General features: G+C 39.0%; 1 protein-coding gene across 1 annotated transcript in view; it reads right to left on the minus strand.

The window, feature by feature from the left end:
* Positions 1-3,939: 3,939 nt before the first annotated feature.
* Positions 3,940-18,238, minus strand: part of nhej1 (nonhomologous end-joining factor 1) — a 121,149-nt gene continuing 106,850 nt past the window's right edge. Inside the window, exons 6-8 of the mRNA XM_088931279.1 lie at positions 14,516-14,660; positions 13,745-13,869; positions 3,940-6,675 (exon numbers count right to left, since the gene is read on the minus strand). Coding sequence (XP_088787405.1) covers positions 6,574-6,675; positions 13,745-13,869; positions 14,516-14,660 — 372 coding nt within the window. The 3' untranslated portion in view covers positions 3,940-6,573. The remainder of the gene's footprint in view (positions 6,676-13,744; positions 13,870-14,515; positions 14,661-18,238) is intronic.

Raw genomic sequence — 18,238 nt, forward strand, 5'->3', positions numbered from 1 at the left:
ATTCCATTACTAGGGTGCTATCTGTGAGGAGTTTGCATGTTCACCCATGTTCATGTGGTTTCCCCCAGGTGATCTGGCTGGTTTTCTCCCACAGTCTAAAGACCTGGGGGAGAGTTGGAGATATACCAATCAACCTTCTATGGTGTCTGGGGAATTGGATCTGGTGGGAGCTTGTTCGTGTCTCTAGGTGCCCTTAAACAGACTAGTGTCCTATCCTGGCTGTACCTCACCTTGTACCCATTGCTTGCTTGCCAAGATAGGCTGTGGCCCCCTTGTGATCCTCAAGTGGATCCATATAGTTTTGACTTGTCCTCTGGTGCACATTTTAGTGTTAAATCTGAAGTGCGCTCGGATTGCATCATACAATTTTAACATCATTCACCAATTTAAGTCGTAAGTTTTGAATGACATTCTAACAATTATTTCATTACTATACTTGCAATTGAAGTCTGTATTTACTTACTTCAGTTGTCATCTCACTCTTATGTACAGATCATTACCAATTCTCTATTCCCTGGGTACTAACCCCGTCTTGAATGACTGTTGGAAGAGTTGCCTCAGTTGCTTCTGAATAACATTCTCTTGTTCTTCAAGTACAACTGGCACAATTCCCTTAGACCCTGAGGACATATTAATCTTGCCTTGCTATACTGTTGTCAAAGTAGACTTGCCTTTCCCGGGACTGTTAACCTTTATGCAGTATTGGCGGCCTTGTTCCAAATATAGCGAGTAGTCCATGCTTCCACTATAGTTCAGGCTCAAGTAGAGAGGTAACAAAATTGTCTTGCATAGTAATTGCATGCAAGTAGCACATCTCTTCTTGCCTGGACAGTAGACTCTACAGCTTTCATGGGCTCTTTAACGCCATGTGCTGCAAGGCCACCTTTCTGGCACAATATACAATATGAGCATTCCTGCTATGCCAGAATAAGGCACAAGGAGCCATTAACATACACTAGGAAGCTGAGAAAGGTAAATTGCGTATTCTTTGCTTCAGGAGGATTCATCCATTATCTCTTAAAGTTCTCCCCAAGTGGGAAGGGGTGCCCATTTTTTCTGTTCTGCTCAGCTTGCTAGACGATCAGGGTGGAAGCAGTTTAATCTCGCCAGGAAATCTGATGACAACTGACCATTGCAGATGGACCTGAAAGTAGAGCCACCTGCACACAAACTATCATCCAACATTTGCATAGCTTGGCTAATCCATCTAGCTAGTTATATGGCTTGCCATCATGAACCAAGTATTAGTCAGAAGCTCTAAGCCAATCTCTGATAGGGAGGTGTGTTTGGTTGGTTCTTCATTTTGGCTGCATTGTCTCACTCAGAGAAACCTCTGCTCAACAGAGAGAGAGAGGTCTTCCAGTGCATCATAAAGTAAAGGAGATGAACTTTGCACACTGGTCTCTACCTTGTTTAATATATAAATTCTCCATTTGGTATCCTGGTTGTCTTTTCCTTCACAGTAAAGCTCACAAAATTGGGATATTGATGCACATCTCCCATGCCACACCATTGACCACTGACTCATGCCTATTTTATAGCTATGGAAGGGATTTTTTAAGTATCTTCTTAGCCTTGGACTCAGTCTTAACCCACACCTGAGAACAATCTGTATAGGCACTATTAATGGTAGAATAGTTGACTAGGATCTACCATGTCCACAGTCTTCCAGCGTGACCATGTACTCATAACATTGGAGCACTACAATTCACTTATAAACCACAACCATTTCCAGAAATGGCAGAAGAAAAGAGCTACTTGGAGTTTGTATGTAAAAAGGCAAGAATCACATTGAGTTGGATAAGATTCCTCATGTTTAAACTCAAAACTTCACAGCTTTTGTAAAATTCTAAAATAAGGTTGTGGCAAACCAGTAGTGAAAAGGCAGTTACAACTTCACTCACTAGAGATTAGCCTCTGATCTTTCACAAAGCCAAGAAAGCAGGCATCCCTTAAGAGTATGATCCTCACAGGTCCGAGATGAGGAACTCACCCATCACAGCCAGTTGTGAGAACCATTTGCAGAATTACTTCCATTTTTTCCTGCACTCTACTCAAAAGTGCTGCAATATGTTCCCCATTAGAGCAAACAACATCTGGATGGCATGAGCAAACATCTTGTTTGCTCATGTCATCCAAAGTAGTCTGTAGACAAGTGGAGTTTGATCCTGATCCTATCTGGATTCCATCTCTCCCAGAGCCTCCTGCCCCCTAATGTCACAGATAGGGATCACACCTGATCTTCTGCGGACTGTGCACTGCTCTCTCACAGCTTACCACTTTCTCACATACTTGTGTTTGCCACAATAACCCTACTACACAAAGCTTATCAGGGCAGCCTAACACCCACTCACACCCTCCATAGGGTGGCAGTACATCCTTAAGAGACAGGCCACAGGTTAGTAGCAGGACAGGATCCTTTCCCCATCACACACTCACTAGTAAGGACCCCTCTCCTTAACCCCCCCTTCCCATACTGACTTACCTTTATCACACAGAAATTCACAAGAGGTCTCTTCAACAGCCCTGTACCTTCTTAGCCCCCTAAAATGGCTGTCTCTTTAAAGATCAAAACCTCTCTGGGTCTTTTGCTCTTACTCACTCCCATTCACATAAGCCAGATCCCAATCCCAAATCCCCTACAGGATTATTATTACCAAAATTATCTTTTTGATAAGATTGAATTATCTTTCACAATCACACAAACTGAATCCCAATTATTAAATTGAATGACAATTAGCACCAGAATTGTTGCCATAAGCCACTGCAGCCTGCTTCACTTTAACACAAACACAGCTGGCAGCATTCTGTTAAATCTGCAGCTGCTACACATGTAGCCATCTCTTCTCACGGACTGCAAATCAGCTTGTGCAAAATACAGAGCTGCCTGCACTCACACAAAGACGACAGCAACATCAAGCCCACTACTGGCACAAAAACAAAAGCCAACCTGTTTCCCTTCTCTTCAGCCCCACCACTCTCTCTGCTGTGCCTCAGCATGAGAGAGACAAACACACCCAGATCTTCTGTCTCTCTCCCAAGCCAAGTCTATTGCTCACTACAGTGCATATGAAAAAAAGAGACACAATCTTACCATCTCTCAGCCCTGAGGCTGGTCAGACCTAGCCAGCCTGCACTTATAGGACCGCCCACAGCTGTGTCTCATCAGAACAGATAGCTTTTACAGCTGTGGTTGCTTAGAAACACATGCTTCTCCCGAGAGAAGCTCCACCCCTCGGCATTCCCATGCTCCATGGCATTACACCATGTAAATATACACAGCTGGTGGTGATTGGGTCATTTGATTAGATTAGTGGTGAAGGACCCATCTTCACATGGGTGTGATTAGGCCTCGCATTTGGTATATGAAGGGAGTTCACTGTGTCAGTAGTAGTTTGGAATTTTTTGAGTGCTTTTCTTTTGTTGTAATTCTGAAATGGCCAATAGTAAATCCCCCAGCACTGACTTTTAACAGTCATCGTGTGTTTTTGTGTGTGCTAACCCCTAGGAGCACCCTGGTTGAGGCTAGGTTCTGTCTCAAAGGCATTAGGAATGAAAACCTAAGCTTTTCTATCCACTCTTAAGCAATGGAACACTAAAAAAGAAAGACAAAATATTTAAATAGATACCATGTACGTACAGTACTTAAAACAAGTTACAAGAACATCCGCAGTAATATTGCAAAAGTACCTTTACATGCGCAGGTTATAACTTCATACTGCATAAAATGTTTTGCCCTCGGAAGTGGCACGAAGGGGTGGTGTTTAGTACTACTGCCTCTAAGCTTTTAGGTCCTGGATGTGAAGCGGTATCTTCTGGGGGGAACTTGCATGATGTACCCATATTTTCAGGGATGATCCAGTTTCCTGTTTGCATTTTTTCCATTCCATCTATGATAGATCCCCTTAGAAAAGACGACAGCTGCAACTTTGACTGCTCAGGTAGTAGGACTTTTATTTTTCTCAACAGGTGATATAATTGAACATACATATGAGAGCTGTGATTGATGCACTGCATGTGGAAAAGGGGACAAGTACTACTTAAAAAGATCTGCCACTTCAAGGCAGACTAATGGCAGTCTCATCACGCAACAGCTAGGCAAGTATGTGAGGAAAAAGTTAGGTTCTTAGTAAGTTAAGTTCTTGCACGTGAATGTTTTTTAATGCATACTGTACCTTCACTTCTCCAGTGCTGGCACAGTGCCTAGGGCCTACTAAATTGTTAGGGCCTACGAAGGAGGGAAACACTAGTGACTAAAGAAAAACGAGCTGAAACAACATCCAAACCAATACTAGTACGCTATCTAGAAGCTGTTCTAGAAACTAGAAGTACCCACGTGATGGTCGCTCAACTCGCTCCATCAGTCATGTGGTTTAGCATTAGAATAGTTTCAAGTGCATCATGTCAATCGATGTAATTCAATTGGCGTTTACCCCTCTTTTTGCACATTTCCGAGTAAAAGTACCTAGGGCCTACAAACACCAAAATCTGGCCCTGCACTTCTCCCATCATTCCTGTCTCTCCTGAATGCTTTTGTCACAGGGTTACAAAAGTGAGGGGGCTTTTATTCCTCTTGTGTGTCTGATTTTTTCCTGCCTGTAGCACATACGGTATAGCAGGTGACAATCATAGGTTGAATCATACAGTAGATTGAATGGCAACCTTAGACACACCTCAACTGCCACACAGTCACATTAGATTATGTGACACATTAGATGTGTGGGAGTGCTGAGCAGTCTGAGACTGGACCTGGAACAGGGCAACAGAGATAAAAGTGGGACCTGGACTGATGGTGTACTGTGACAATTGGTCATCTGCTTACAGCTGGTTCCTCAAGTATTCAACCTAATTGTTTATATCTACCTACCTCCCACCACCAATTCAAGTTCTGGAGTTCTGGTCAGGAAGAAAACATATACTGTAAGCCTTAGATAGTAGATATGAGGCTCAGAGTGCTGTCTTCCCCTACCCTCTAGTTGTTGCAGTAGCGTAGGGAGACTATTAACACATGATGCATATTATATACAATGTTATAGTATAAATTGAATAATACTAATGTTGTATAAGTTTTCCTAGAGCTGACATCTTTTCAGAGCCACTTGAGATAATTTACCCTTGAAATTAGACACTACAAATACACAAACTTAACTGCAAACAAATGGTCCTACAGCACTAAATGCTGTACGTCTTTAAGTGACCTCCTTAAGACAGTGCCAGTTTGATGTTTCAGAATAAAATGGAAGCCTTGGTTTATGCAGGAACCCCATTTTGTAATCATGTTACTTTTCCGATTAAATGTGTGCGCTAAAAAAATGGGTATTATCAAAAAGTGGAAGTCAATAAGTCCCACGTAACAAGTAGGTAGGTGATAGCCTGAGGGACACTGGAAGGTCTATAGGTCATGAAATGGTCAGGACCTTCTGAGAGGGTCAGTAAAGTGGATGCCTGTCTTCCATGTGGAAATACAGTATATATATTTTAAATTTAGTACCAGGACCAATGTTGGTTTCTTGTCAAAAGTATTTCAAAGTCACTGGCCATTAAATTATGAACCTTACCCAGGACTGTATCCCATCCCAAATTTTGCTGAAGGTGTCTTAGTAATGCGAGTCATGGTTTGCGTTAAGGTTTTGAATTATGAAGGGCCACAGCGGGTGAATTTGATGTTTTGTCCGAAAGCTGCTCGGTTTCGGAAGGTGAACAGCTGAGATGACTGAGGCCCTTCAGACAGGTACGGAAGATGGCAGCGTTGTGGTTACAGGCAGCGCTACTTTATTCAGAAGGCTTTTGCAGCCGAAAGACTAAAACAGAAGTGGTCAAGGGTATCAGCACAACAACAGGTAAGGTACGCTGTAGCCTGGCTAGTACTGTGGCACGTGAGGAAAGTATGCTGGAAAGGAAAGGTTTCAAGCCTAGTATATGTATACTAGACAGCAGATTAATAGCGGAAGCTGGTATTTCTACCACACATTTACGAAATCCATTTCGACTTCTTTTTACCTGTACAATCTCTGTATTTGTGTACTATTTGATAAAATCATTTGATCTTGAAATTGTGATCTAACATCATAAAATCAATTGTTGTTAAAAGTTTAGAAAGTGCAGGCAATTCATAGAGGTTAGATTTTTATAGAGGTTATTAATGAATAATGAATTTCTTCTTTGTGGTCATATTTCACTGTGAAAGAGTACGACGAAACTGAGGTGAGCTGGGCTCCAGTGAACTATATGTACGTTTTATGGAGTGCGTGTGTGGATATTACTCTAGGTGGATTTTTTTTTTAAAACACAGAGGAAAAAGTTCATTTAAAAAAAAAAAATGTAGAAATCTGACCTTTAATGTTGAGCATGCTTTGATTTTGACGTAAAACCACCCCAGGTAATAAATAGCCATGTTTAAAAGTACATTTAGCGATAGCAATTAAAAACAGAAACATGATTTAAAAATAGATGTTCACAATCAATATGTGCTAAAAGAAAAGAGAAGTGAGACTGCGTATTTAAAATGACACACCAAAGACGTCTGGAAGATGAAGTCAAAGGAAAATAAAAGTGAGGCGGGGAAGGTCTGGTTCAGCCAAACAGTCCCTTGGCTTTCTTCTTCTTTGGTTTCACAGAAGTCCGCTGAGAGCTGGAGATTTTCTCAGTCCCAGATACAGAGCCTAGGACTACAGTCTGTGGATGTAGGATATCAAACAGGAATTAATCAGTACATGTATTTAATAGCAGCCTCAAGGCATACTTACAATTATTTAGGGTTCGATTGATTAGAAGTGAATGAGAGACTTTATTACAGATTTGATTTTTGAGGTCCTAAAATCCTAAAAGTCCCTTTAAATCAATTTACTAAACACCTGGGGAAGAAGATGATTTTATTATTACTTTCATCAATACCACTGATGCTTTTACTTTTACTACAGATGATTTACACATTTTCGAGTATGGATTACTTACAATAATTTTAATATTGTCTGAAAGTGCAATAAAAAAAAGGAAAGAAGAAATGGGGCCCTGGTACAGATTCCTGTGGTACTCCTCCAAATCTGTCACCCTAATTTAGGCATTCACCCCTTAGCTATGCTTCTTGTTTTCTATGTATTCCAAGTCCTTTCAAGTCTTTCCTGTAATAACAATTAACCAGCCTTTTCAAGCCTTCTACAAACCTAAAAACGCCATATTGTTTGCTCTGTGTGTGCTCATGACTGTTGCTTTTTTTTTACAAAAGCTAAAAAGAGAAGAAAGACTTAAATGTTCTTAATTCATAGTGCCTATCTCCCAGGATCCTCTGTCCATGAAGGTGGTCCTGTATTTCGGATGCATGTTTCAATAATGTTTCATGCAGTATCTTATAACATATTCGGAACCTTGCTCAGCTTTCACATTTTGTCCCTGTAAAGCTTGCAGTCATGACACTTTGAAGTAGCAATTAATAATTGTGATATACACAACCTATTGCACACAGTCAAAGCACAAGGCAAAAAGACATAAACATAAAACATAAAGACAGACAATGTAAAAGATGGAAAAAGTCATTACTGCATACTGTAAGTATTTAAACACTTTTGTGCTTGTATGTTATCACATAATCAATAATACTAATGTTTTGTACAATTATACGTCGACATTTATGTAAGTCGAAACACTTTAATAAGCTCTTTTCGCACTTACAATATTAGACTAATGTAAAAGACAAAAATATACACTTAAAATGTCATTATAGAACACTGTACAGTACTTCAATAATAAAACTAACTCAAGAGTGCTGCAAAAAAACTCTTCTTTAATTGCTAGTGTTGGCTTGCTTTTCATGTCACTAGAACTCTTTTCAGACACAACTAAAAGTAACACTGCAAACACACTGAGGAAATTGCTCCAGACAATGCACCTGTTGGACAAGATGTACACACAAGGCCATGCAGAGCAAGACTGAGGCCTCCTGCAGAATGCTGGATGGTGTAAATATTTATTGATGAATCAAGGCCAAGATGATACCTTAAGTCTGCGCTATGTTTACAGTCAGTGAGCACACGGAAAGACAGCACTGACCAAGTGAAGATCCAAGCCAAACAGGACCAGACATTTTCTTGGATGGTAAAGGATGATTTTGTATTGGCAGATGGAGATAATGCCGGTTAGTCGAGCATCCCAGTTAGTAAGAGGCCAGATAGTAAAGATTATAATGTACTTTTCCTAATCCGATAAGTGATTTCCACCAGATTTTGAAATACCAGAATATTTTAGATATACAGTATTTTGCAGTTGTATGACACAAGTCTGTGTATCCCACCAGCCACCAGGAGCTCTGGAAGAGTATGTGGTTACAGGAGAATTGCAGAGATCCTTTACAGAGCCAGTTGTGAGAGTATAAATAGCACAGCAGCAGGCAGTGTGTAGTTGCTTTATGGATGCTGTGGTGAAGTAACTATAACTAGCTGTGGCCCGTACTGGGGTACTGCTCGGATTTTCAATGATATCCTAAGGCCAGGTGTGCACCTTTTACCCTAAGACAGTTTTCTATATTTTAGCTGTAAGTGTTTTAGAGTATTAGGCTGTATTTTCTTTTGTAAAAATAATATTTTTGCAAATATGGCCAGTAGCCATATCACTCTGCAACTCACAACTGGCAACCCACTGAAGCTCAGCAGGTGTGAGCCTGGTCAGTACCCGGATGGAAACCAGGGAGTTTCTCAAAAAGAGTAGGGGTGTAACCCCGGCGTCCTGGCCAAATTTCCCATTGGCCCTTACCAGTCATGGCCTCCTAAAAATCTATGAACTGGCTTCATCACTCTGCTCTCCTCCCCACTAATAGCTGGTGTGTGGGGAGCGTTCTGGCGCACTATGGCTGCCGTCGCATCATCCAGGTGGATGCTGCACATTGGTGGTGGTGGAGGGGAGTCCCCATTACCTGTAAAGTGCTTTGAGTGGAGTGTCCAGAAAAGCGCTATATAAGTGTAAGCAATTATTATTATATTTTGCTTTTTACAGTTTATCTGCATCATCACTTCATTTCCAATTTTCTAGTTTAACCTAAAAGTGCCAATGTAACTCTAAACCAAGCATATCATATTTCTAGCGATTAACTTTGAGATGGGGTAGATACCAGTGTGAAAGAGCAGGGGGTTCCTTTCTCCTCTTCCTTGAAAAATGGTAAGGTTTCAAAATTTTACATTTTCTGACAGATTCATTAAAACAATGCTAAAAACTTAGAAGTCTGACAACTCACAAATATATGTGACCATATTTGTAGGTTTATACTCAGACTTCACAAATAAACACACCCTTATACAGCGTCACAAGTGGTAACTATTGAAGGAACATATTGTTTTCAGTAATTATGTCTCAGGGGAGTCTGAGGTTTTCTTAATTTTAAAGGGAATAAGACTGTAGTTGCTAATCTTTTGTGTAAATATTCCTGTTTGCCAGAAGAGTGTTGAAATTCACACACACAGTGGTATATACCAAATGTTGCAGTTGGCAACCACTTTTTGAGTAAACGCCTCACTTCGAGATGAGCTTCAGATATTCTCTTTTCATTTTTTAGAACTATCACTGAATAAGTGTACACTACAATTGTTGGTGTTCTGTATTTCCTATACATGATTCAATTACTTATTACAATAAATGCATACTGTAACTGAATAGCAATCAGTTCAACTGGTATGGAGAGCTGGTTACTGTTGTAATATTAAAGGAAATGTCTGAAAGGGAGTGGTACTGTGAGACCAACATAGTGATGTGCAGGAAAAAGTGTTGTATTGCATTTGCTGTTCAGTTTACTGCTTTCTCTTAAAAATGCAGTACAAGTCACAGAATTATGCAGCTTTAAATAACTTCTTCCCAAAACATGCGAATGCATAAGTATAGTATGTTGAACTGTTAAGTACTGGTAAGTAATGACCTATTTTTCCAGTAGGAGCAGCATTTATGAAATTACTTTCAACTGGAGGGGCTGTGTGCACTGGGTACAAAGATAAAAAGTAAAGGCCAGTTCCATCCTGAAAAATGGGAAGGAGAAACACAGCGGTCATCAAGCCCTCTTCAGGTGATCCTGAAGGGTACCCTTCTTGGGGTCTGTGTCCTTTGAGCTGCACATTTTCAAGATAATATATCGAAGGATTTTTAGAATTTTTTTAAACAAAAATGAAGAAGTGGAAAAACGAGGGTACTCCACGGAATGCTACATGGAAAAAAAATATTCCGGTTCAACAGAAAATGGAGTATAAAACAGGAAAAGTGTTTGCGCATATACTGTACAGTAAGACCTCAATCTGTTAGAGATTAAACTGTTCTCATTGTAAGTTTTCTTTTTTTTTATATGGATGATGCCACAAATCATCATGATGCAGATGCAATTAAAAAAAGGAGTTTTTTAAAAGATTTATTGCTTACTTGCATTTATAACAAAATAATGTAACCATTACTTTGCTGCAAATTTGTTTTTCTAGAAACAGTAGAGACTCGCATTAACAAACATTCGGAGAGGCTATTGTTTCAGTTTACACACTGAGCCCTCACAGGGATCAGTGCTGATCAAGCACTTAGACTTTAAAAGTTTCTTCTGGAGGGTTATTTTAATGTTATGAATCTTGTTCCTTTTTTTTATTTCAAACAAGAGAGCTCTGGATGTCTTTAGTAAAATGAGAGGCAAAAAATGCCATCTTTAGTATTAGAAGTAACTCAGAAACAAAGCACATACAGTAGATTTGAATGGTGTTCCTTAAATAATCCATGGTTACTGTTAAACATACTACTGTAATAGTGAATATAATCTATACTGCAAAGGAACAAGTAATAGGTTTGTTCCATGCTGAAAAGAGAAGAAAGAAAACACAATGTTTCGGCTATGGAGCCTTCTTCGGGTGTGAGAAAGACAGGGCAGTAAGCAAAGGTAATGCAGCAGGAGAACAAGAGCTGGGAGAGAGGAGGAGCAAGAGGCGGGAGCAGGGGACAGACAGAGTGGCCAATCAGGTACTGTGGAGTCAGGATAGGTGAAGAGAGTTGTGAAATGAAACTTCCAATGAATGGAGAAAATTTAGAAGAAAAGTAGTCTGTCGTTAAGAGAAGGGGGAAGGTGTGATCCTAGCTGCAGGATAATTTTGGTTTCTGTAGTCTTTCTGATGTATGAGTTCGGAAAACCGTCTTTGAGAACACAGACGGAGAGATTAGAGTGGTCATGGCCGTCAGAGGTGAAATGGGAAACAATGGGCTTGGAGAGATTTTTAATCTTCAAAATTAAAATGAAAAATTAAACCCAACTGAACTACTATAATCTATACTGCTCCATACCGTAAGTCAACAACTACTGGTCACTTCTGCTTAACACAAACGTATACACTGGGCATTAACACGGCAGAAACTTGTGTATGCATGGCAGCCGAAAATAATAAATGCCTACAAAAAGAGCCCTTTTGGCCATCTTGCTTGTTTGGCAAGTTTGTGGCTCATTGAAACTCAAATGTTGCTCAGCTCTTTCTTAAGAGTACTCAAAGTAAGGACCTGCACCACCTGACTGGAAAGCTTGTCCTAGACACCTACTGTACAACCCTGTGTAAAGAAGTGTTTACACACTTCTCTTTAAAAACGTTTATGTAAGTCATTTATTGAAAGTGTCTTCACATACAGTACTGTCTCACTTGTTGGTTTGGCAACATTGGTACTGTCAGCTGTATTAGGTTGGGAAAATTAGTGGACAAATCACATCAACTCAAATATCCTCTACAGACAAAGGGCTGTAAAGAAGGCCAGGAGTGTCATGAGGTGTGTGTCACCCTCTCCGTTGGGAATGAACACCCCTCCCGTCTGGGAAACGTGTCTGTCTTAAAAGGTGTGAATTTGTCAAACTCAGGAAATCTTTCATCTCCTCTGCAATATCACTCTCAAACAATGTAAAGTCACTTTCTTATCTCCTGCATCACCATTGTACCCTGTTCTCTGTTGGTAATGTTTGTCTTCCTTGTTTTTATTGGTGTACTGGACTGTAAAATAAATAAAGCTTGGATTTTGTGCATTACAATTCAATTCCTTTTCAGTTTCCAGTTGTGACTATGTGTCTTTGTCCCTTAGGATCTTACAGTATAAATGCAAATCAAATTTCCTCTCAACCTCCTGTGATCTAAACTCCCTGATTTAGGTCCCTTATACTGTTGAAAAATCCCAGTTCCCAGTCCTGTAGTTGATTTTACTTTGTTCTCTGCCTGTTGCACAAAAAGATTCTAAAAGTCATCTCCTTCTATGAAAACTATACAGTATATTTCATCTGAATATCTCCCAAGCTTTACAGCACACTCTCATGTCTTCCTGAAAGAAGTTTGGCAAAATATTTCTCATTATTTCTCATTTCTAATTAATTAAAGTACAGTACATTTAAATACAGATAAGTGTACTTTAATAACGTACTTTAATACATTTTATGAAAAGTATTTATTTTATTTCTGAACTCTATATCTTAATAATATATTTGTTAATCCATCCTTTCAGTTTTCTAATGCGCTTATCCAATAGAGGTAGCGTAAGACAGGAAACACCCTGGGCGTCCCGCCAGTCCATACAAACAAAAACACACTCACACCAGAGCCAATTTCCCAAGAAGCCAATTAACTTCCCAGTATGTCTTTGGACTGTGGGAGGAAACCTGAGTAGAAACCCACACAAACACAGGGACAAACATATAAACTCCATGCAGATAGCACCCCAGGAACTGAACTCAGGGCCCCAGAGCTTCGAGGCAGAAAGGCTAACCACTGAGCCAGCTGGAATCCCTGGATATATAGTTTCCTGCCAGAGACATTTTCACCAGGTCTTCCAAAAGAATATCATGAATGACTATATAAAATGCCAGAGATACAAGTAAGTCAAGTTCCAAGAATGACTAGTAAGCTGAGATTGTTTCGTCCTTTTTCCCCAGAGTGCTATCAGCTAACCAATCAAACTTATTTATGAAAATAAAGAAAGTAAAACAAACTACCAAAGCTACTGTAGGCTCAGTTTTAAGATTATGTCGAGATCTGTCAGTTTGTCTCACCCATTTATAATTCAAGGAAGTGTGTAAACTAAGTAATGTCAAAATAGGACACAACAGCGTTACTGGTGTTTTAAGTTTTGCTGTCCCCTCAACAGTAGAAATGACATAATGAAAACAGGTGGATGTTTAGATGCATACAATCTGGAGAATGAAGTGTCTTAATTGTGGGTGATTTGTGTCTAAGATAAGCCAGCTATACTGGGACTTGTGCTGCTGATTCCTTCACTTACAGTATAAATGGGCCTTACTGATCGAAAGATATTTAGATATTTCTGCTTCTTATATTACCAGAACAGACATTTATTGGAATCTATTTGTTTAATCTTTCACTTTGACTGAGTCTGCCCTTTAACACAGGACACTTTCCACACTGTGATACTTTATGGAAACTTATCAAAGACAATTCATGAGTGCGATTACAGTAAAATACATTCTAAAACTATTCAATATATTTTAAAAGACCTGGTGAAAATGTCTCTGGCAGGAAACTTTATGTCCAGGGAATCCAGCTGCCACACCTGAAGAAGGCTCCACAGCCGAAACGTTGTGTTTTTTTTCTTCTCTTTTCAGCAGGGAATAAACCTATTACTTGTTCCTTATTAAATATATTGCTGTGTATTGTAGATTTTTGGATAATGGGTCATTTCCCTCATGTCTCTGCTCACCTTTAACCTGGTTTAGGACAGAAATGGACACGGAAAAACTGAATTAGAAAATATTGACCTGTTCTTGCTGGAATCCATCAGTTACTCCCGAAGAAGTAACTTCCTCTGCTTTTTCTTGGGCATTTTCTGCAGAAGAACACTTCTCATCGTGATGCGGAACAGTGGATTCATTATAAGTTTCCCCTGTGAGAGACAGTCCCAAAAGATATACATTAAAACCAGAGAAAGGAATCTTGAATCTTATTAAAAGCTAATATCCCACCTGTTACTTAATGTTAAAAGCAAATTAAAAAAAATGAATTCAAGTATGAGTGCTGTGCAACACTTGTTCCTTGTGACTCTCATCTGGAAGTGACCTGTGTATTTATCAGTTAGTCAGTTACCTGTGTGATGAGAGTAGTAGAAAAATTGCAATCAAATTTAGCATCTAAAATAAATACACGATAATAAGTGGCACACTTAGAGGAGTAACCTCGCTATACTAAATTAAAATATAATTGTCTAATCATTCACACACATAGAGAATCAGCCCTGGAAATTCACTGTGCTGCGTAATTTCTGTGGTGTAATAAGACGTGCATTATTTTCTTACATAAAGTATGATTAATGAAGTATACATTTAATTAATTAGCTGATGTGTATGTTTGGTAATTTTTCTTATCTGTTCGAGACCATTATAAAGTATTTTCCCCAAATCAAAGGACTTTTTCAATCCTTTTTCAGAATGGTCTAACTAGAAATCCTGACAGCAAGAGGGAAATCACAGATCAACATGCCATAAAACTGATTTTCTGCTGCCGGGGTGAAGCAGAATTCTGTCGAAACGCACCCGAGTTTGTGGGACTGTTTTGTGAATGGCTGTCAGATCTCTTGCGCTTGTGACCTGCCGCACAGGCAGCTACAGCTGTGCAGAGCTTCTGGATGTCCTGGTTGAACCCATAACAGTTCTGCAAAGCGGAGACTTCCGACAGCCTCTGAGACAGAAGAAAGACAACAGGTTTGATTAATCATAAAAGGGTTCTAAGTCTGATGGCAGAGAGGCACACCGAGAATTATGCATTTAAACGCTGAAACTGTACATCACCACGCCCTTGGCCTACAAGTTACAAAGACAATAAAAATGCAGTACATTTGATTTCAAGCCATTTTCAATGTATATAAAACAAACTACATGCTACATACAAACTAGAAATATGTACTGTATTTCACAGGTCTCCCAGGAACAAAGCTTTAGTTTGTGATCTCACCTTCAGTTCTCATGATCTACTCAATCTCTTTCAGCAAAGCAACCAGAAACTCCTTCATCGGACTTGTCCGACGTAGTTGTTGTAAACTCACATTTATCTCCATAATGTGGTGCTTTATAGACTTTGGCCTGTTTTCCTTCTGTGCAATGTTCTTTTGTTTAAGTTTCTCATTCAGAAAGGAAATCAAACGTCCTTCAGAGAGCGAGAGTTAAGTTCCTAGTCTGATCTTTTGCAAGGCTTTTATAGAATGGCAGTCAAGTCAACACTTTGCCAATGCAGGTTTATCAAACCAATATGATTATGTGAAAATATTGATGGGAACAATGACCTGAACTGCACAAGGTCGAAAGTGGTCTGCCAAAGTCCATAGTAATGCACGTCCTAGAATCTCTCTAACACCCCTGCATTATCCTACATTATCCTCTTTCTCAGTTCAGTTTCATCAGCATTTAATAATGCTTATCTACTATATGCAACTGTCACAAATGCTTATACGTTTTTATCGTATAACATATTTATTATTAGATTTGCATACACAGTCAGTAAAGGTAAGGCCTTTCAATTGTGTGCGATAGTATACGTCTGAATGGGTAACCTCACATGGCCTGGTTCATGTCTCCGTTTATTACATAAAGCATTATGCCTCACACACCGCTCTGGAGAAACGTAACCCCATGTAGGACAACACGCTATAATATACCTTTGCTGATCAGATGTGAGAAAATATATTCTGAAAATTCAGAGCAGGACTGTACACCAAAGCAAAACCAGGATTTTTATGGCAGCTCTTTTTGGATATGTGAAGTGGCACTTCAAGAACATGGAAAGCAAGTAGGTCAGGCGATTGAGCACAGAGCTTTAATTTATCAATAAAAATGAAATGATTCATATCTGTTTTGAAAGAATGTCCTCTGCATCTTGTCTACTGTGTGAGAAATACATAGCAGAAATTACTAGAAAAGGTTTTTAAACGTTTTTCAAATATAAAAATGTAGAAATCTGATTATTTGTAGAGTCACATTTACTGCTTATTTTCAAAGGGTAGGCCTCTGCGGTCGTATAAGTACACAAGCATGATTTTGTAGGAATTGTGAAGTAAATCAAGCACACTCCTTCCATGTGTATAATTATTCATTTATTGTGGTTTCAAAGCACAACTACTGTATATGGGAACTAGATGACAGATCTGCCATTGGAAAAGTGTTTCTGAAAAAACGTCACATCCTGAGAAATGTATTCTGGGAATAAATGTGTGTAGCAAAAAGAACTGTTACAAGGTAGGGAGAGCAGTTAAATAAAATAAAATGTACCTGAGTGGAAGGCAAAATGTGAGGCATATGAGTTATTAATATTTTCTGGCATAGCTCTGGTGAAAGAGTAATCAATCATAGTTAAACGCGAACAGACAAACAACTAAATATTAACAATACAATAACACAACTAAACAACACAAAACGTTCTACAGTATACACTAGTTACACATTATATCCATATCAATCAATTTCAGAGACCTACGTCCTACAGACCTCGAAACCCTGTATTATAGCCCTGTAACCTGAACACACTGTGGTTCTAAAGCTAAAAAGAGAAACCCCACATCCTCATAAAAGAATATAGCACAGAATTAAATTTCCCTTCCTGCAACATGGACTTCAAAAGGCGCTAGCATTTTCTTGTAAAAACACTTTACAAAATAGGAGAGAATGCTTTTAGCCTGAGGATTCCCCAGTACACGAAATCAGAATTTACTTTTCTAAAACAAGAAAGTAAGCTCTCTAACATAATGTTCAGATTACTTAACCAGAACCTTTAATTCTTCCTCTGTTCACCTTTCTCTGTTTTTCCCAAATACTGTCTTTGTCTTTGTTCTATATTTATAGAAGTCTCTAATGATTTAGCATGAAGACATTATGAACTCCCTTCCCATAACTATGAAGCATGAAAATAATTCTCTCCTTCTACTTACATAGCGAGGACTAGCTGTGTTACAGTCAGTGCATGCAACAAAAATGGCAGGATGTCCAAAAAGTAACTCTCTATTCACTTTAAGTAATAACATTAACTGTATACAGTGCTTTTCATCCCAAAAAGACCCAAAGCACTTTACGTTTAGGAGGGAACTTACTGCACCCACTACCGAAGTAAAGCAAGCAAACACCTGGATGACACACAGTAACCAGCACCCTCATTATATAGCAGATCAAGTGCAGAACTGAGAAACAACTTCACCAACTGAAAACAGTGGAACTAAGATTAGCTCCTCTACTCTAACAGTGCCATGAGACCTTTAATGACCAAGCAGCTAGGACCTTGATTTAATTCTCATTTAAAGGACAACACCTCCTGCAACACAATTGATTTGGCAATTTTTATCCCAGAGTCTAGATGCTACTTACAATAGGACCTACAGCAGCAACCTTGGTTTCATAAGAGGTCTTCCATTCCCAACCCTGTAAATAGCCAGTCCTATTCAGCGCCTGAGATCTGACAAGAACAGGCTATATTTAGATGTTTTTTAATGCAAGCTATGAAACATTTAACCACAATGCCTTCCTCTCAGCAGCTCGATGTTTAACCTTCACCTCTGCCAGGTATGATTGACTAGAATTTGTAACTTCTATCACAGAGACCATAAATATACTTTATTGAACAGCAGGGTTTGAAAACTGTCAACTCACACAGATTGATCCAGCCTAAATCTCTGGGTGTCAACATCAAACATAATATGGTACCAAACAGCTGAACCATTAAACAATTATCACTGATTCAGTACCTCATCCTTTAGAGACAATATGCATATCAGTCAAATACTCTAGGAGAAAATACTACAGGAAAAACACTTGTCATTGTAACTTCATATTTCTGTCTTAACCGTAGAAAGGTTTGTACAGTACAGTATATAGTTTTGGGGATAAAAAATAAATCCTCTATTAACCTTTACAGTTTTATGAGCTAAAAGCTAAAGATAATATCCATTACATCATTTTTCAATGATATATTTTAATCAAAAACATGGCTGAAAAGGAGCTAAATTCATGCTGTTTTGCTAGCCTTTGTTTGAAGAATACATGTTTAAGTCCCAAATCTGCGTAAAATGTCCAACTAGGCTGTGGATGAATCTTAAGTATTCAGCACCTTGATTTTTTTTTCTGAATTCCTAAATCCTTTTGTGTCTTTTTGAATCTGACATTTTAAAATGATCTATTTCGTGTGCTGAATGGCAGTATAGTACACTGCATTAGGAAACATTACAGATAAAGACTAATGAATAAAAAAAGATCTGGTCACATCAAGTCCTCTGGGGG

This window comes from Atractosteus spatula, chromosome 13 (genome assembly GCF_055471065.1).
Source record: "Atractosteus spatula isolate fAtrSpa1 chromosome 13, fAtrSpa1.hap1, whole genome shotgun sequence".
NCBI classification, from domain to species: Eukaryota; Metazoa; Chordata; class Actinopteri; order Semionotiformes; family Lepisosteidae; genus Atractosteus; species Atractosteus spatula.